The following is a 21,143-nucleotide window of genomic DNA, read 5'->3' as shown; positions in this document are numbered from 1 at the left end:
ATGAAGGGCGCCCGCGCCTTCATAGCGTCACAGCCCGCCAGAATGGGCGTGGCTTAGCGTATAAACATAGGGGCTGTAGGCTGACATCTCTGGTTTTTCATCGACTGAAGCGAAGTCGCTTGTGACGCGAGCACTGCCGGTTACGCAATACTTGGTCCTCTCTCGAGAGAACCAAGGTTACGTTAGTAACCGAGTATCGTTCTCTTACGAGAGGTTCTCTCGTATTGCGGAAGTTTAGCTTACGCTACGGGAACACTTTGTCAACGCCGTGCGCGCCAAGCATCCACCATGAGACCCCGAACTTTCAGGGGAACCCCATAAGTGGAAAAATAAGGTGGCCAGCCACGCGGGCCATCACTTGTACATAAGCACACATAGGGAATACAGAGTGGCGCGCCGGTCTGTATAGGCACATGGCACATACCCTACTAGTGCAGCTCAACCAGGAGAGCTGAGTCACGTGAGAGTGATCTGAGCAGGATGATCTGGGCAGAATACACCTCTCCTTCACACTGACAACAGTTTAGCCTGCAAGGCAGGAACTTCTAGATTATAAAACCTGACAAAGGTAGACTGGGAGCTCCAGCCCGCCACTACACATATGTCATTGATAGAAATCCCACTGGACCATGCTCATGACGAGGCCACGCCTCTCGTGGAATGAGCCCTGATGCCCAGAGGGCATTGCAGACTTTGTGACGCGTAAGCAGCCGCTATAGCGTCCACTATCCATCTGGACAGGCTCTGTTTCGAGGAGGCGAGACCCTTGGTGCGCCCACCAAACGAAACAAAAAAGCTGTTCTGAACGCCTGAAGGAGGCGGAGCGCGTAATGTAAAATCTCAGCGCCCTGACAGGGCAGAGGAGATTTACATCACTTTCGCTGTCAGATGCTGGCAGAGCTGACAGCGAAATAACTTGCGCTCTGAATGGAGTGCCCATCACTTTAGGAACATAGCCATGTCTAGGTCTGAGGATGACTTTAGAGTCATTCGTGCCCGAAATCAAGACACGACGCGCCAACAGACAGCGCGTGCAGGTCCCCCACACGTTTTACTGATGACAGTGCAGTCAGAAAGACGGTTTTCAGTGATAGATATTTCAACCCCACGGAGTCTAGTGGTTCAAATGGAAAGGCTTTCAGGGCCTCGAGGACCAATGAAAGATCCCACATAGGGACCGACGGGGGGCGCGGCGGGTTCATCCTTCTAGCTCCTCTAAGGAAGCGGATGACCAACTCATGTCTTCCCAGTGACTGGCTGTGCGTCGATTCTGCGAACGCTGCCACGGCCGCCACGTATACTTTGAGCGTGGATGGGGACCTCCCCTTATCCAACAGCTCTTGTAGGAAGGTGAGCAGATGCGCCACCCCGCATGTCCGTGGGTCCAGACCTCTGTCGGTGCACCATCCGGAGAACACCGACTATTTAGACGCGTAGAGCCTTCTCGTGGAAGGAGCTCTAGACTGCGTGATCGTGTTCATCACTCCTTCTGGCAGGGCAACGAGTACCCGTTGATCAACCATGCGTGCAGAGACCAGCGCTCTGGATAGGGATGCCAGATCGTGCCTGAGAGAGGAGATCTGCCCTCACCGGAATCGGCCACGGAGTTGTATGTGACAGCCGTGCTAGTTCCGGGAACCAATCTGATTCTCCCAACGCGGGGCTATGAGGAGCACCGAGTGGCGCGTTTCCCTGATTCTCTTGATCACCTGTGGTAACAGAGAGACCGGAGGGAAAGCATATAGCGGGAGGCTGGGCCAACCTGGGCCAGCGCGTCCCCGTCCTTCGAGAAGAACGTCGGGCATTGAGCGTTGTCTTTTGACGCAAATAGGTCGACTTCCGCTCTGCCGAATAGGCGCCACAGCTTCTGGACCGTTTGGGGGTGCAGGGACCATTCCCCTGGGGGAACATTGTCCCTGAACAGTTTGTCTGGGCCGTCGTTCAAATGGCCAGGCACATGCGCCGCCCTCAGCGAGCGCAGGTGCATCCGAGACCAAATAAGGAGGCGTTCCGTCAGATTGCAGAGATTTCTGGATCTGACACCGCCCTGACGGTTTACATAGGATACTACAGACATGTTGTCCGAACGGACAAGAACATGTTGGTCCTGTATGAACGGGAGGAAGCGCTTCAGCGCGTTCTCGACCGCTATCATCTCCAGACAGTTTATGTGAAAACACTTCTCTTGGTCTGACCACTGGCCGAAGACCGGTCTGCCCTCGAACAGCGCGCCTCAACCCGAGTTGGACGTGTCTGTCGAAATGACTTTCCGATAACAGATGGTTCCCATCATAACTCCCTGCTGGTACCAGTCGGCTACTAACCAGGGCCACAGAGCCGCTATGCAGGTCTGAGTCACTCTGATTTTCCGGCCGACCAGCATTGGAGCGGGCGCATGCGCAATAGGCCCAGCTGAAGCACCGCTGCAGCTGATGCCATACAGCCCAACATCCTTTGAAATGTTTTCAAAGGGAGAAAGCTGCCCTTCTGGAAAGATGCGGCTAGGTTGTGAACACGGCGTGCTTGCTGTGTCGATAAGCGAGCCGTCATGGTCACCGAGTCCGGTTCTATTCCTAAAAGGAAATTGACTGGCAGGGCAGTAATGAGCTCTTGGTCCAGTTGACCATGAGACCCAAGCTTTCCAGGTGACTGAGAAGCACTGTTCTGTGAGACAGCAGTTCTGTCTCTGACTGTGCCAATATCAGCCAATCGTCCAGATAGTTCATTATTCGCAGCCCCTGCCTTCTCAGGGGGGCGAGCTCCGCGTCCATGCACTCCGTAAATGTACGGGGTGCTAGGGGCAGGCCGAACGGCAGGATGGTGTATTGATATACCTGACAGTCGAAGGCGAATCTCAACAATTGCCTGTGACAGGGTATTATCTGAATCTGAAAATAGGCATCCTTCAGATCTAGAGAAATAAACGTTAAACCTCGTGCGCGAGGATTTTCCTGGTCGCATGCATTTTGAGCTGCCTTTTCGCAAGCACTTTGTTCAAATGTCTCAGATCTAGGATAGGTCTGAAGGCTCCGTCCTTCTTGGGTACGAGAAAAATATCGGCTGTAAAAGCCTGACTCGCTCAGAGAAGGCGCCACCTTTTCTATCGCCCCTTTGCACAGCAGCTTTGCTATTTCTGCGTGAAGTAGGTGTGCTACTTCCGCATTCACTATCGTCGCGGTCCGGGCTTGAAAGCGCGGGGGAGGGCGAATGAATTGAAGTGTATAGCCCTGCTTTATTGTGCTCACTACCCATTCTGAAATCCCTGGGATAGTTTCCCACGCAGCTATGTGAGCCGCTAGGGGGCGAATGGCGAATGGTTCAGATCGCCGCCATTTGCGGGCTTGTGAAACTGAACCGGAGCCGAAAGCGCGGTGCGCGCGCTCTCGGTTCTGGGCAATGGCTGCTCGCTGAAAAGCCGAAACCGGCTGATTTATGTGAGATGACCCAATCATAAGGGATGGGGAACATTCTTTTGTCACTTTTGACGCGCGAGCAGCGCTCCGGGCGGAAAAGCTTCCTGTAAGCGTGAGCGTGTGTGCGCGGGCACGAGACTTACAAGTGTATTTGATGCCCCGATCATAATGGATGGGGAGCGTTTTATTAATGCCCTGCGTTTTGTGGTAACACTTAAACGCGCGGGCGGATCCCGGGGGGAGGTTAGTGTTAGTAAGCTGAACGCACTCTGGCAGGCACGAGACTTACATTCATAACCTGCTTTCTTTTGTGAAACTGACCCGGAGCCGAAAGCGCGGCGGGCGCGCTCTCAGTTCTGGGCAATGGCTGCCCGCTGAAAACCGAGACCGGCTGATTTATGTGAGATGTCCCAATCATAAGGGATGGGGAACAATCTTTTTTTTTTTTTTTTACTTTTTGACGCGCGAGCAGCGCTCCGGGAGCGTTTTATTAATATTAATTATTAATGGGGAGCGTTTTATTAATGCCCTGCGTTTTGTGATAACACTTAAACGCGCAGTCGGAGCCAGGGGGGAGGTCTGTGTTAGCAAGCGTGAACGCACTCTGGCGGGCACAAGACTTACATTCATAACCTGCTTTCTTGATCGTGTAACAGAGCGGGCAGATAGTGGGCACAGACTTGTGGAAACATTTCTTACATTCAACACTCGAGCGGCTTTTCTGCGCTTTATGAGAGTGTGCTCTGCGAGATTCGGAGTGCTTATGTGTAGGGGTGAACACTGGGGCGTGGGCACTTTCACTACACTTACAACACCGACGGCATGAGCCGGACCAGACATTATACTCTTTATGAGATTTTTCTGGGTCTGTGTGCAGGCGAGAGGGTAAACAAACCGGCTCGTTGGCTGCTAATTGAACCACTGCAGTAGCCTGTCTGAAGGGGACTGACAGGGAATAAACTTTGACGGCGGTCCGGCCGCAGCGGGACACGCGCGTCTTTTCGGAGGCGATGTGTCTGTTAGTAAGCGTGAACGCTCGTGAGCGGGCACGTAACTTACATTCTTAACCTGACATTATACTCACTTGAGATTTCTCTGGGTCGCCGCGAGAACGGCGGATGTGTTCAGGCGAGCGGGTTGCATTACCGGCTCGTTGGCTGCCAAATACACCGCTGCAGTAGCCTTATCTAAGGGGACTGACAGGGCGAGACATTTCGACGGCGGCGCGCAAGCCTGTCCGGGTCATGCAGAGAGCTCGAGAGGGCTCTGCATGCCGCGAACGGGGACGCGAGGGCGGGGTAGCTCTCTTGTAACGTAAAGAGAGCTAGCCGCGTGCTCGGTGGTCGAGCAGAACTGGAACAGTGTTTGTACGAGGGCGCGCGCACGAGTAGTGGGCACAGGACCTACATGAAACACAGATGATGCCCTTCCGGGTCATGCAGAGAGCTCGAGAGGGCTCTGCATGACGCGCGAACGGGGACACGGGTAGCTCTCTTGTAACGCAAAGAAAGCTAGCTGCGTGCTCGTACATGTCCCTCGGCCTCATCCTCAGATGCGACGGCAGTGAGGCTCGTGAGCGGCAGCTGCGCGTCGATGAGGAAGGGCGGGGGGTGTTGAAGGCTTCGAGTCGAGCCCGCAGGGTCGACAGCGGAAGCGCTTCACAGAGCTCGCAGCCCCGGAAGTGCGAGGCGTCTTAAAAAAGACACTCGCTGCTCTTTTAGAATAGGTTTTAGCAAGGTAAAGGATACGTCGCCGGATAGCGTAGCTCGCACGGATGGCTGAAGGTGGCGAAGACGGCCGGCTTCCTCAACGCTGTCCTAAGCTGGCTGTTCGCTGTTCGACGGCGGCGGTGGCTTCTCTCAGATCCAGCGATGCGAAGAGCTCGCTGAAGAGACGAAAAATCAGGGAAGTCAGCCTACAGCCCCTATGTTTATACGCTAAGCCACGCCCATTCTGGCGGGCTGTGACGCTATGAAGGCGCGGGCGCCCTTCATTGGGCGTGACGTCACGCCGGGCTCACTGGTAGGCTGCAGCAGTAGCCCGCAGGGCAGCCAATGAGCACGCGAGATGGCCTGCTCTAGGTCTGCTAGCTGCTGCACTGCGTTGACAATGAATACAAAATTAAGGATAATTTTTTGGCTTCAATATCTCGAGAAGATGAATCTTTCTGTAGCATAAGCTAAACTTACACAATACGAGAGAACCTCTCGTAAGAGAAAGATCTCAGCAGTGTCCCAAACCGTGTCCAGATTTGTCAATATAGCAAAGTCTGCAAAACTCCCAATGATCAAACTATCTAAGCTGTGATATCCATATATAACATCAATTATCTTATACTTCTAATAAATTTTAAGAGAAACTTTTGAGAAAGTTGATATTAATAAATTAAAATTACTTAATTTTTCCTATTGGAATTTAGAAAATATTAATAAACCTAGCCCTTAGCACAATTTAAATAACAATGCTTTCCAAAAAATCCCTCCATGATGTTTTTTTTTTAAGAAAAGAAAAAAAATAGCCCCACAAGGTATTAAAACTATTTTTGCCTCTTCACACTAATCTTTTTATAAGACAACAAAATCTGTTCTGTTTATTCCACACAATTGTGGCATCAATGCTTTCAAAGGATATAGATTAATTTCACACTGAACAGACAGAGTGGTGGGTGGGTGTTTTTTAGAGTCTGGCTCTCAACATTCACAGAACTTTAGCTGCAGTCAGTTCTCAATATTTTGCCGACAAAAAACTCAAAACCAAAGACAGTGTGAAACTGACACCTTCAGTTGATCACAGGGAATCATCTGTTTCTCAGGTAAAACTTGAACCAAGCCAAAGCAATTTACACGCTTAAATCTGTACCATAAAGCATTAAATGAACTCAAATACAACACAATGGGGTTCCTAAAGACATACAGTAACTAACTGTGGCTACCCATAAAGCAGCATTTATGCTTATATACTTTAAAATATGGATGTATTATTAAATAATACTTTGGTGTGCTGATCTCACCCTGTAGCTTTGGACGCCAGGGCTGAGCTTCTGGAGAGGCGGGCATTCACCTCAATGATACAGTACTCCAGAGAAGACGGATTCAGGGCATACTGGATATTACACTCTCCCACAATGCCTAGATGACGCACCACTTTAATAGCGGTCTCTCTCAGCATGTGGTACTCCTCATTGGACAGAGTCTGGCTGGGTGCAACCACAATGGAATCACCTTTGAGATGACCAGAAAGGGCTATTAACTGAAGCGCTTGAGGATTTTCAATGCATAAGATGTGACTGATGTTGGAATTCAAATGTCTTCAAGGTTTATGAATATGGATGTGTGTATGCTGGGGTCAATGACAAACAAGGACGTAGAAGACTATGAGGAGAAAACGTCTTTTTAAAATCTAGTTTAACATGCATCTGACTACCAATTATTAAAAATGGAATCTTCAATTACATTTTTTAAGAGAAAAAATTTAGTTTTTCTCAAAAACAGTTTGCAACCATTAAGGTAAAAAGTAATCAAATATTTTCCTTACACCCAGACTACATGCAAGTCTTGAGCAATTTTTCTGAAAACATTTTGAAAATATTCATCAAAGATAAAGATTCCTTTTTTACATACTTCGTACATTTTTTAATTATCAATATCAGGTGTTTGACCAATTTGAAAGCCTAAACTAACCTATATTATTCTATTAACACACGCATTATTGAAATATTTCAAATATATAAATTAAAAAGTATATACATGTACACTTTTTAATTTATATATATAAAATATGATTTATACTTTTTAATTATATATATATATATATACTACTTTTTTGTATAAAAAATTTGTGTCTTATCACTGACACGCATGCATACAAGATTTTATTCTACATATGGTACCTGTGTGGATGCCCAGAGGGTCAAAGTTCTCCATATTGCAGACAGTGACACAGTTATCAGCGACATCTCTCACCACCTCATATTCCACTTCCTTCCAGCCCAGCAGGGACTTTTCCACCAGGATCTGCCTGCTCATGGCCAGGGCCTGTAACAGAACAGAGTAAGAGTGAAAGGACTTAACCCACTTTCATCATGCCAAACCATCTAGAAAGCGTCCATATCAAGAGGAATCAAAATTTCCTTGATCTTCTTGAGATAAAAGAGTGTACTATGAACACACACCATAACTTTCAGAAGTCAGCTTCATACCCAGAGAAAACCATTAAACCATTTAAGCTGCAAAAATGTAGGTTTATTGATGCTTGAAGCCTTTGAAAAATATATTGGACCCGACAGCAAACCCAAAGCAGACAAATAAGTTAGAAACATATTTAAATAGGTGAAAGCATCAAAAAAAGAATAAACAAAAAAATATTTGGCACAAAAAAAACATTATTAGTGGACATTGGGGGAAAACTAAAAGAAAAGAAAAACGTACAAACATGACCTCTTAAATCAAACATGAAACAATCTTTAAAAATTCTCTCTGTTCAGGAGGAAACATTCAGCTATTTTTACACTATAATTGATCATAAAGAAGATCATATTTAAATTCAGAGTATCAACATGAATAGAAATAATTAACATCATGTTGTGTGATGTTTTACAGTGCTTACCTTGCGAGCGGTGTCCTCTAGCTTCTCTCTATTAGCACACAGGCCTGAACCCAGGCCACCCAGGGCATAAGCTGATCTCAGCATGACAGGGTAGCCAATGTCCTCTGCTGCCTTCAAGGCATCTGACACCTTCCAGACAAAAAACATCATCAGTACATAATCACAGACAAATATCTAATCAAACAGTGTCCAACTGTAGCATTTACTTTGAAAAGTTTCTCTGAAACCTCAAATAAGACAGCATCACAACTTTGAGCAGTACCACATTTTGCATCTCACCGTTTTAACAGCAGTACTGGGCGCAATCTTTTCGTTGATCTCCATTAGTTTATCTGAAAAGAGTTGCCGATCCTCAGTGGCCATGATGGACTCAACAGGTGTGCCCAAAACCTGCACTCCATACTTCTGCAGGACGCCACTCTGAAAGAGCTCTACCCCTGGGACCACGGACAGGAATATAATGTCCCATCAATCAATCCTTTCAGTCCTGTTAAATCGGGTAAAGTGTGATGCTGATTGCTCACCGCAGTTGAGAGCCGTCTGTCCACCCATGGAGAGCAGGATGCCGTCGGGTCGCTCTACTCTGATCACCTCTGACACAAATTGAGGAGTGACGGGCAGGAAGTACACACTGTCTGCCTGCTTGGTGCCAACCTCGTTAGTTTGTACAGAGGCAATGTTGGGGTTAATCAAAACTGTTTGCAGGTTTTCCTCCTGTAGACAGAAACAAGAAACACTTCTGTGAGAAAGAACACCTGTACTGTTGTTTCAACTAGGTCAGTGGTTCTCAAACTGTGGTAAACGACATGACTCTGGAAATGTACAACTCTTTAATAAAAAGCAAAACTGAAACTAAAAAAAAAATAGAAAAAAAAAGTAGAACTGAAAATATAAAAATAAAAGCTAATTAAAAATATCGCTAAATATTAGAATAGTATATAAATAAAACTAAAATAACACCAACACAAAAAAGACAAACAAATATGAGAAAAACAAAAGCAAGAACTTTTTGGGGGGAGCGAAATATGAGATTTTTACATTTATCTGAAATTGATATTAATCAAAGCATGGCATTATGTGTTACTAACAGCCCTTAAGATTGCGGTTTTGGATGATGGTGTGCTAATGTCCCAACTAGCTTTACCAGCAAGACTTCCTTGGTCAACCAGATTTACCTCAAAACATTTTTGCTGGTGAACACATCTCAATTGACACAAGTCAATAGACAATTAACTAGCACTAACATACATACAAAATCTTGTGCCTTCAAAAAATTATTCTAAGGCCTAAACAAGATCAAAAAGACTCTATTTGGTTTTATAAATGCTTAAAAAACAGGGGCAGCACGACTGTCAAAAGGTGGTACTTGGATGGTCTGACTTGGTACTTGGCCTGAAAGGTCTGAGAAGAACTGAACTAGGTCACTGCAAAAAAGGTAGAACCTGCAGAAATAAACAAAAAAGCTCACCTTCATTGCTTTGACAGCCTGGGAACCTGAATAGTCAAACTCTCCAGCCTGACCAATGGACAGGCCTCCAGACCCCAGCACCAGCACTTTGGATACCTGGATAAAACAAGGACAACAAACAAGTGTCTGTTTCTGTACTCAACACAACGTGACAGCAGAGAGGACTTCCAACTTATGTAGTTTGTCTCCCCCACCTGGATTCTCTGAGGGACAGCAGGCTTCTTTGGCATCACAGATGCGATGCTCCCCTCCTTCCCCTTCCTTATCAGAGAGATGAAAGCATCAAACAGGAACTATAAAAGATAATTGAAGAAAGTGCTCAAGAACACTGGTTGGTTTTTAATGAAATAATCAGCACCCCGCTGTGTAGGGCAGTCATGTATAAATCCCTATGGAAGATTCAACACAACATGATCAAGAGAGGACATTCAGCCATGAAAAACAAAAAGATCAGACTCTTCACAATCCTCTGACAGTGCTGCGGTACCTCTGTGTCTGTGGGTCCTCCCTTGGCCTCAGGGTGAAACTGCGCTGTGAACACTGGCTTGGTATTATGCATAATGCCCTGAAAGCGTAGAAGAAAAAACAGTGTTCGGAGTTAACCTAGATTCCTCTAAAAGCAAAACAAAAGGTTTTCACAAATATGAATATTTTCTAAACAGCCTAAGAGTTAATTATCAATAAAGACAGAGAGGCTATAGTAGTCAAACCAATGATGAGGTGTTACTTTAAAGGAGATCAACCACAGAAGCGAAATGCATCACTAAAAAACCTTCCAGACACTTTTAATTTTTCCACAGTCAGTCACAGATAAAGTGATAGTTCGTCCAACAATGACAACATTTTTGAGTCTGACAGAAAGACTCCCCATTACTTTCATTTTATGCTCCGACATAAGGGTGAGGAAATGATGACAGAATTTAAATAGTTTTGGGTGAAGCATCCCTTTTAGGTTAAATCCAGCAACACAGACCTCATTGGTTCCATCATTTGCGTTGGTGAAGAGAGGACTCCAGCCTGGAGGGAGAGACTCGCTGTCTATGCCATACCCGTGATTCTGAGCTGTGATGAAAGCTTGGCCCGTCATCACGTTCACAACTGGCTGGTTTTGGCCTCTGCAAAAAAAATCTTTTTAATTAGTCTAAGGTTACAAATGATGAAAGTTACTCTTTCTCTTCTTCTGCCATGGTATTTTTTGCCTTGTATTCCATTTCCAGACCCACATAAAATCAAATTTGACAGTAAATGAGGGTCTATGTACCAGATTATATAGCAGATAAAAATAATAATAATAATAATTAGTACCTGTTTCCCATTGATAGTTTATAAGACTGTGCACCAGCTGCCAGAGCTGTGATTTGATTCCCCATACAAATACCAAACACTGGCTGAGGACGGTCACTTTCTAGCACCTGAAGGTCAAGATGATGGCAGGTTAAAAGATGAGCATAGTTACAATTTATTAAGTTTCAAATTCCCAAATTAGTTTACATAGCTGAACTTAATCTTTTTTCACTTGTTTTCTAATGTAAATGTTTTCTGTTTGCAGACTACTTTACTTCTGTAATGTAACATATTTCCAAGAAAAACAGCACATTAAATGAAAAAATATCAGTGTGGCCTAATTGATGTCAGCAGAAAATTAAAGTTGTTTCAGATGAATGATTCCAAATGAATTGTTTGAAACAACTGAGAATACTATCTATCATACCTTGCGAACATTTTGAATCAAGGTCTTTGCCAGTGAAGGATCTCCTGGGCCGTTGGAAATGAAGAGACCGTCATACTCCAAACTCAACAGGTCTTGGTCCCATGGCACTAAATGCACCTCTGCTCCATGCTATGATATAAAAATGAAAAGATTTGAAATATGATTTGCTATAATGTCTATTGCTTCCACAGAAGAAGACCACAGCCAAAATCACCTACCTTGACAAGTAGTCTTATAATATTGTGCTTGATTCCACAGTCAACAGCAACCACTTTGATTGGGTTACCTTTCCCAAACACTTGAATATCCTTAAAGCAGGAAGAGACATGGTGAACACTCACTGAAAATGCAGTGACAGCAATTTGATTGAGAATGCAGGTTACCTTGGTAGAGACCTCAGCCACTAGATTCCGTTGGTTAGGGTCTGTGATCTCCACTTGCTGACCATCAAATTCAATCTTACCCAAAACGGTGCCCTTGTTAAAGAAAAAGATAGGAACCTTCAAAATGTTTTGAGGACAAACTATGCATACTTTAAAGTTGTGTAAATTTCTGACCTTGTCTCTAATGATCTTTGTCAGCATTCTGGTATCAATCCCAAAAAGTGCCGGCACCTGCAAGTAAAAAATAACAACGCTTTAAATACTGTTAGTAAGTAGAAGTAGAATATATGGAAACCCACCTTCTCCTCTTGAAGCCACTGTGCCAGTGATTTTACAGAGTTCCAGTGACTGTACTCATGACTGTAGTCCTGAACCAGCAATCCTGACACCTTCCAACAACAAATACATGGAAAAAAACAATCATGACTGCAGGTAAGGGTAGAAGATATATTAAAGGACACTGATATGCTCACACAAATCACTGCAAAAGATGCCTTCAAACAGGTTTTATCGTAGTTTTTGCCTCACCGTACCTCACAGAACATCCAATACAAGTCAATGGAGTTGGACAAAAACTACGATAAAACCTGTTGCAAAGCATCGTTTGCAGCGATATTTGTGTGAGCATATCAGTGAACATCCCAGACAACTCGGTGAGTTTCACGTCTTTGTAAACTAAAGTTTAATGCATTTTATGAATGATTCTTCCAGTGCCCCTATGAAAGCATTGTGGAGGTGGGGGGTGCTACCACAGAAACCGAAAATTCTCGGGACAGCAGCATTTGTCCAAATCTCAACCGTTCTATTTCATCAGAAACTATCTTAAAACAGGGCTTTAAGTGTAAAATACCGTTACTTGTCCTTTTACATTTATGTATTTGGCTGACAATTTTATCCAAAAGTGACTTATACTGCACTCAAGGTATATATTTTATCAGTTTGTGTATTCCCTAATAATCAAACACATGATCTTCGCATTGCTAGAACTGTACGAGCTGCACAGCTCACCTGAATGCGATCAGACTCCACATTTTTCTTCAGTCCCAGTTCATCAAGCTCCTGTGTGTTGGGAACACCATAGTTTCCCACAATGGGGTAAGTGAGGGTCAGGATCTGCCCTCTGTAACTGGGGTCTGTCAGAGCTTCGGGATAGCTGGAGAGATGATAAATAAACTTTAAGGTGCTTAAAATCAGCATCAAACTAAAATTGCTATAGTCTTTTCTTCCCTATTGTGACGTATATCCAAGTGAAATGGCTTCTGGAACAAGGAAAAATGTAAGGTGGGATCACTGTGGTTTGCTATTGCTGCCATTTCAAAGTTTGCCTTCATGCCGAAAAACACCTCAAGAGGGAGGGGAAGTTATTTTGATTAAGGATTACAAGGGCACATGAATTTAAAAAGAAATAATTTGCATAGATAAATAATTTATAATAAATACTGCAATCATATACTCTAAACATACAAGAATTGTTCATTTTGATTGCATGGACACTTTAAAGCTAATATGACAGTAACCTCTGTATATTATTGACTTGACAAAGTAACTGATTGATTACATGAGTGTTGCCACTGGTTGGTTATCTGGAAATGTGTTTCTTTTGCACTTTCCACAGCTGCCAAAACACTATATTAATGCATGACCATATTCAGAGGGTCCCTTCTTACCCAACTAGTCCTGTGTTGAAGACCAGCTCTCCAGCTGCAGACTGATCATGACCAAAGGAGTATCCCTTTATCTTGGTCCCATCTTCAAGCACCAGGTGTGCAGTCTGAGTCTGGACATTAGACTAAATATAGGCAACAAATGTGTCTGAGGCAAGGAATTCATGATGTGCAACGTGAAGCAAAACATTCCAGTTTCCCAGGATTTTTGACTGTCATGCCACAGCACAGTTACATTTTCACAAAAGCTTTCTTACCTTATATCATGTAAATGAATGCGCTCAACGAATTAACTCACAGATAACACACCTTAAGGCTGAGCAACCTCGTTGATGTTCTCCAGTTGCGCCATCCCAGCCTCAGTGATTTGGCAACTCCACAGACTGTTAAGATTTTTGACATATTCTGTCCAGAAATGTGGTTTTCTCCTTACAATATGCGCTATTTTCAAACTATGTGTGAATATCAACTTGAAATGGGTTTAAAAGACTTCCAACCAATAGTGAACACAGCGCGCTCCGTCCACCTGCTGCCGCTGTGTAAAGTTAGAGATGGAGAGCACGAGAACACTCTCATCGCTTACTCAACGAGCTGTGCTCTGATTGGTCAGTTTCACTTCGATGGCAGAAGACGATAAGATTGTAAATCACATATAGAACTCCCGGTAAAATAAAGCATGACCAATCACTTAAACTTTGATGCCATATTTTCAAATATATTTCAATAAAAACTGTTTTATTTTTAACTGAAGCAGAAATAAAATTATTTAATTTTTTTAACATACGCTTAATTGAAATAAAGCTCAAATGAAATAAAGCTCAAATGAAGTATAAATATATTACATGGAAAACCTTTAAGTGTTGCCTCGGCAAGTAAATTAAATAAGTTTACTATGAAGTACTACAATTACTAAAACTGAAAAAAAAACTTAATATAACATTAAAAAAGTATTTAAATTGACAAAAGATAACAAATTACTTAAACTTATGCTAAAATTAAAATTAAAAAAAATGAAACTATAAAAATCAAATATAAAAAAGCTTATTCAAAATATTAATAAATGCTATAATAGTTATAAATAATACTAAAACGGCACAGATACTTACAATAATGAAAAGCATACATGCAGTTTATTTCATTGTTTCATTGTTGCAACATCCACATTAAGTATAGATTTATAGTAAAACCATAACATCTATTAAACTTCAAATTTCACCAAAAATAGGCCTATAATATAATAAAATATAATATAAATGTATAAATTTGTTTAGTAAAGCAAATTAAGTTGCACTTTTTCCATATTGTGTCAATGTCCATATAATTCAAACAAAACCTTGCATCAGTCTGCATGCCAGTGGAGACCACAGGCTAAAGCAAATGTCATATGTTGTATTTAGGATTTTTAAAAGGAAACTCTAATAAGCCTTTTAAAGGAGAAGCAGACAGACTTCTGGTGAAACTACAGCAATACCTAATGCATTCACATTTACAACCCTGATCCACAGTTTGCTACAGTGAGCAAATCCTTGCTCTTTTCCTTTCCTTCTGACAATAGCGAGAGCCCCTATCAGGGGATTAATGCTGGTGCAGGACTTTGCTGAGCATGCCGGGAGGGCTCAGTTCCAAGGCCACCACTCTGGTGGATTCAGCAGTCTGTCAGAAACAGCACATAATGTGCTTCACTATTCAGCAAAGACAAAGTCTTCAGACAGGAACAATACACATCAACTGTGGCTGTGGCAGGTTGTAAGCGGTGTCAACATACCACACACTAGACCATGGTTCTGTGTAACAGATGTGTAGCACACTGCACATTTATATGGGTGAAACTGGTCTCATCAACATTTTGTTTGATTTGTTTTATTATACTTTATGTATATAACTTATCTCAATTAAAACTCTTAGCCTAATTTTATAAACTCAATTATTAAAAAAATTATAGCCTACAAAACTTTTACATCTTTTATTAAGAATATTAGGGTGAATTCAGGTTGATTGGGACACTTTTCCCAAGCCACCTTAATCGAAAAATGTGTCCCAATCAACCTAAATTCCCAGACATCATAAAATCACAACTAAAAATCACAAAAAGTTTTGTCTCCAACTTTATCTGACACCAGGAAATTGGACCATACCATTTCAGTCAGAAGTAAGGGACTCTCATTTACCTGTTTTTGCAATTATAGTTTGTGAATTAGTTTAGTTCTGGTTACATTTTTATATTTGTGCAAATATTGTGGCCATATTTAGGGTATTTGTCAATGGGTTTCATTACGGAATGGAGTTATTTATTTAACACTACCATTTCTGTTTTGGATGGTCAGATCTTTGAGGCAGAAAGGGGAACTGGTAAAGCATGTACTATATAATATAAGGAAATAATTATATGGAAATATTTGAATTTTATATGTTTTATGCAAGAAAGCTACTTTTAACTTTGAAGCTTTTTGCCACCATATTGGTGTAGTTACGGCCTCTATCAGCAGGGGCATACATTACAGTAGAAAATAACCAGCCAAACTCTGATCCATTGTTTTACAGTGTAGTGAGTGCACTGCCCTCTAGTCGTCACCCTATGGAAACTCATCTACTGTTGAGATTCCATTGGATCTGTGAAACAAATATCAAGCGATGATTAAACAGTGTTGAGTTTTAACATTATTATAATGAGGGACAACCCTAACTATCAAGAATATGGTATCCACTGAATTATTATAATGCAGTTCCTCTTGATATAAATAAATAAATCACTTCAGGCATGGGATGAAATCATCATATAGGCTACATTGAATGATTCTCCGACAATGTGATCCTTGAGTCTACATGAGAAATTCATTGGAGAGAACATCCCTGTCTTGACATAGCATGCAATACTTCAGTGCTCCTTTTCTATTCTAAGAGCCTGCTGGCATAATAAGACGGAAAATTGCTAAGTGATTAGGGGGTATGGGGTGTTTCAGAAATGCATAGCTTTCTATTATAGCTCACACTACACAAATACGGTTAGTTTCATCTTCTGGAGCCAATCCATTTTGGCTGGGATCCCATTTGCTGTTTTCGAAGATCCCCAGCCATATACAAGGGTCTGAAAATAACCAAGGCCATGTTGGTCTTTATCTAAACTCATTAGTCGTGTCTTTCCTCCATGGATGAAAACGGAATAAAATGAGTGACCATTTTTCAACAAAAAAACTTAAATAATGCATGCAAAGTTAAAGTCGATTAATTTATATAAACGAATAAAGCCAGTTTGGAACTTTCAGAGATTCAGAAACTTGAGCAAACATTTTTTTATTATTATTGTTATTTATTTATGTATATTTATGTGTAAGATTTAGGGCCCTGTCATTGCAATAGCTGTTTTTTTATTATTATTATTATTATTATTATTATTATTTATTCCGTCATCCTGAAGAGCTTATCCACATCTCGGCATATCTAATGCCGCACTAGAACATTCTGGCAGCCTCTAGTATATGCAAATGATTTCTTTGTATTTCATTCCATCTCAGAAGTGATGGGCGGGCTTCTCTGATGACGTATGTCGGTGACTTCAGCAAGTCCAAGGAACTATAATAGGTATTCTTTAAGAGTAAGGGGTTGCCGTTCCAATGGCTTGGAGACCCTCAGTGGGAGTAGCAGCCACTTTTCAAGGCTGTTTATTTTTTTGTTTAGCTTTACCCTAATCTGTCCGAGACGGCTTTAAGGGATTGGCAGGTGACACTAAATCAACCCCCTTAAGGAGCTGTGCCCCCCTCCCCCCGTCAGAGAGATCCCAAGAAAACTTCGCACCTCTTCAGGAAGGGTTATAAATAAAGCCCATCTGTCCAGGGGCTAAGTTACAATCCCATTCCTTATGGAATTAGTAAGGAGTGTGGAGGGTGAGCGACAATTTTAGTTATGGGGACTCACATCAGAACCCTTGAGGTCCGAACTATGCAGAATCTGTGACCTCTATGAGTCAGAGTGCTTCTGTTGCTCTGCCTTAAGGTTATCTCAATATAGCACGTCACTTCCTGCTCTATTCTTAAGACAGCACCATGTTTCATTCACCCAGTGCAGTTTGTCCTTTAGTATCTCTTGAACTCTTGAATCATATAGCCTATTGAGGTAGATACATAATTTACACTATTTTATATGTACTGTAGGATGTGAGAAAATATCTACAATTGCATACTTGTATGTGTCAGAAGTGTTTAAAATAGCATATTTGTGAAGGATAAATGTGTTTTTTGGTTGAGTGTTTTTGGCTCAAACTCAGCTTTATAGTTGCCAGAGGAATTTTTTATTGGGTTACACTTAATTTTGTATCAATTTGAGTCACATTCAATGTGACATCATGAGGATATTAGACATTTTTCTGTCCCAGACAGGGAGTGACAGTAAAAGAGACAGCTTCATATTCAAGAATAGTTTCAGTGTGTTGTTAGCTGATACTGTAAGCAAGTACAGTTTCAGAGTCACGTTCAGTCAACATTCAGACATAATGACAACAACAATAATAAAAACATTTGCAAAGAGCGACACAAATATAAGATTAATAAGAATTGCTATGGGATACATGTATAGTTGTGGTTGTAGGTATATACAATATGATCATCCCATATCTGTCTCTTAATGTTAAGACACCTGTGACTAATGCCTTAAATAGTATTTTTTAAATATATTTTTAGACATAGAAAAGACTGTACAAATCAGTTAGACTTTGTGTCTCTTTAGTCACTGATGCATACTTCATGTTGTATTGTCCAATTAGCAAAATTATATATATATAGGCTAAGATCAGAAATCAGTCCACATATAAAAGTGCTAGGATTTAACCAAAAATAATACAACCAAATCATGTTAAGTCAATGCATGTTATTTATCAGGTGGAAAATATACTTTTGAAGAAAACTATCGTTTGGCCACACATGGTGAAGTGTTTCACTGTGAGACCTTTTCACCTTTCCTCTGAGTGTCTGTCTCCTCCCTCACGGTTGGCACGTCCTCCCTGTTGCGCTCTCGAAAAAATACTAAATTAATCCAGAAATGTGCGTCACCTCAGCATGACACCCTGCAGGCTTTTTACTGTGTGATGGGCATTAGCTTGCTTACCTCATTAGTATAGCTTCATGTAGTTTGAGGAGAGTCAGATGGGAATGTTTTTATATCTGAGTTGGAGTAGCATGCTTATGATGCAGGGGTTTTATATTGATGCTTCACTGATGTTTTGAAAACTCTGTCTCAGGTTGCTGTGGAAAACAGGATATTTTTGTGCTGATCACATGATACACTGAAAACATATGATTGAATGACATAAAACGAGTCACATGTGTTATTATTGGTTGACACTGTTGTTTCATCTTGATATGATTCAGTTCATGTTTTAACTCAAATGATAACTTTTGTGATGTATTTAAACTTTCTTAAAGGGATAGTCCCTCAAAAAATGTAATTCTGTCATCATTTACTCACCCTCATGTTGTTCCAAACCAGTTATTTTGAAAAATGTTGGTAACCAAACAGTTTGTCTACCCATTATTGACTTCCATTGTATGATCAAAAAATATAATGGAAGTCAATGGGAACCGATATGTTTTGGTTATCTTTCCACAAAATGTTTTCTTTTGTTTTCCACAGAAGAAAGCAACCCATACAGGTTTGGAACAACATTAAGGGTATGTAAATGATGACAGAACTTTTATTTTTGGGTGGACTATCCCTTTAAGCACCTTTATTTAGCACCAAATTTCAGGGAAAAATAAGGAATCAAGGCCACAACTCTGATTCCAACAAACCTTACACACACTACAGAAGTCATCTTTGGACATGTTGAGTCTTCCATCAAACTTGATGACTCCTCCCCATCCCCACCAACCTTACCAAATAACTAAGCAGGCTAAAAGTGAGTTAGCTGCTAAAATCATTATGAGTTGAGGGGGGTGTTGGTTCTGGTGGGCAGGTGGATGGGACGGGAGGGGGGAAGGTGCTTCTAGATGGCAGGGGTGAGCCCTGATGACAGCTGGGGGGGATACAACTGAAGAGGGTCAAAGAAAGTGGGTCCAAGGGGAAAGCAGTGGGGTTGAGAAGGGTGAATGAATATCTTGCGTCTCTACGTTAATGGCCCTCCTCTGGGGGTGGGGAAAGGGCCAGCAAGACATATTTAGATGAGGGGGGGGGGGGGGGGGGGGGTCGTCTGTGCGGTTTGTGGGGTAACGGGCATCAGCAGCTGAGGTCTCCTTAAGACTTCCAGACTCCAATAACTCCTTTTCCCAAGAGTCCAGGCTGAGATGAACAAAGACTGTTTAGTCACTCAATGTCACTATCAGCTTTCATTCAATACACAGTTTGATTTCTCTTTGCCTCTCGTCATTCCTTTTACTGTCTGCACTTTGCTCACACACATGATGAGGGACACTGACAAATTTGCATGCTGGAAGAGTTCCACTCTTCGACAAACATCTCTCCCTACTCAGATGACTAAGAAAACCCCTGGGCTTCTAGCACATGGAAGATCAGTCTGAAACACAATTTGTGTACAGTACATGAAATTTGTTTTAAATTTACATTTTATTTCAATTTTCCCTTTTATTTCATTTTAGAATAATTTAAACATTATCAGACATCATAGAGTGAAATATGTGACCAGGACACACCCATACAATGGATTTACTTAACCAGTTAAAATGTTAACCTGCAGGGAAGAATAGAATAAAAACGTTCCACAACAGAATAGAACAATATTATAAGGGCATATGGTAGGCTATATGAGAATTAAGTAGCAATCGAAATAAGTAGCTATCTCTTTTTTTAATATAAACAAAGTAGCAACATTCACTCTCATCAAAATGTTAGATAATTTACAGTAGTTCATTTCCTTTTTCCGTCCTTTGACCTTGACAACATACCAGCATACTTTCATTTATTTTGGAGAAAGTGGTCAGATTCTAGCCACCTTTCCTGGTATTTTTAGCCATAATCTGGTGCCATTACACATTCTTTGAAAGATTATTGTGAGGATGTAAGCATACACTTTACAATGGGTTATTCACTATTCATTGGTTAACATTAGTTAACTACATAAGTTACCATGAACTAATAATGAACTGCACTTATACAGCATTTATTAATCTTTGTTAATGTTAATTTCGACATTTGCCAATACTTCATTAAAATTGTGTTAACATTAGTCAATGCACTGTGAACTAACATCAACAAACAATAAACAGCTTTATTTTTATTAACTAACATTAACAAAGATTAACAAATAAAGTAACAAATGTATTGATAATGGTTAGTTCATGTTTGTTAATACACTAACTATGTTATTAACTAATGTTAACTAATGAACCTTATTGTAAAGTGTGTTAGCCTACCAAAAAATATTGATGTTGCCATTATTAATCTAGGTGTAGAGCAATGAAGTACACTATTTCTATGGTAACAGTTAAATGTAATAAGGATACTAAAGTAATATGTAATTTATGATCTGTAATAAAGACAATAATGACAGTATTTTGACAATAAACTTCTGACCGATTGCTGGAGTGTCTCGCTGGATTGGGTTACATCCTTACGACCGCCATTTTATTTACACTTTCAACAGTTTCACATTTACATTTGCCATTTTGCCTCCACATGTTCCCGAAGAAAGTGTTTGTATTTCTTTAAAGCAAGCAGTAGGCTTACATTAGGAACACATCTTAAATATCTTATAAAGTCTCCATTTAAAAAATTCAGTCGAGCTACACATTCTCTCCGCACAAGCCTTAGTAATTGTTCAAGAAGATTTGCGGCTTGTTGTCTGCCCTAAAATTGAAATGAGATTTACGACCTTCTGCAGTCACCAAGCTTCGCCCCATTCTCCATTTGTGGCGCGCGAGCCCTCCCCTCTGCGGCCAACGACCCAATCCGCTT

General features: G+C 41.6%; 1 protein-coding gene across 2 annotated transcripts in view; it reads right to left on the bottom strand.

Moving 5' to 3' along the window:
• cps1 (carbamoyl-phosphate synthase 1, mitochondrial) overlaps positions 1–13,779 on the bottom strand; it is a 62,882-nt gene extending 49,103 nt beyond the window's left edge. Inside the window, exons 1-18 of one of the 2 annotated variants that reach the window (XM_077215210.1) lie at positions 13,554–13,779; positions 13,248–13,369; positions 12,589–12,733; positions 11,880–11,969; positions 11,755–11,811; positions 11,581–11,673; positions 11,416–11,505; positions 11,198–11,326; positions 10,792–10,898; positions 10,460–10,601; positions 9,974–10,051; positions 9,681–9,779; positions 9,487–9,582; positions 8,543–8,732; positions 8,298–8,455; positions 8,019–8,147; positions 7,303–7,447; positions 6,424–6,634 (exon numbers count right to left, since the gene is read on the bottom strand). In XM_077215210.1, coding sequence (XP_077071325.1) covers positions 6,424–6,634; positions 7,303–7,447; positions 8,019–8,147; positions 8,298–8,455; positions 8,543–8,732; positions 9,487–9,582; positions 9,681–9,779; positions 9,974–10,051; positions 10,460–10,601; positions 10,792–10,898; positions 11,198–11,326; positions 11,416–11,505; positions 11,581–11,673; positions 11,755–11,811; positions 11,880–11,969; positions 12,589–12,733; positions 13,248–13,369; positions 13,554–13,646 — 2,174 coding nt within the window. In that variant the 5' untranslated portion in view covers positions 13,647–13,779. The remainder of the gene's footprint in view (positions 1–6,423; positions 6,635–7,302; positions 7,448–8,018; positions 8,148–8,297; positions 8,456–8,542; positions 8,733–9,486; positions 9,583–9,680; positions 9,780–9,973; positions 10,052–10,459; positions 10,602–10,791; positions 10,899–11,197; positions 11,327–11,415; positions 11,506–11,580; positions 11,674–11,754; positions 11,812–11,879; positions 11,970–12,588; positions 12,734–13,247; positions 13,370–13,553) is intronic. The other variant, XM_077215211.1, reaches the window with a different exon arrangement.
• Positions 13,780–21,143: the final 7,364 nt, after the last annotated feature.

Source organism: Siphateles boraxobius, unplaced genomic scaffold (assembly GCF_051911475.1).
Source record: "Siphateles boraxobius isolate OS27281-9 unplaced genomic scaffold, OSU_SipBor_1 7, whole genome shotgun sequence".
Lineage (NCBI taxonomy): Eukaryota > Metazoa > Chordata > Actinopteri > Cypriniformes > Leuciscidae > Siphateles > Siphateles boraxobius.
This window is presented reverse-complemented; position numbering and strand designations above follow the sequence as displayed.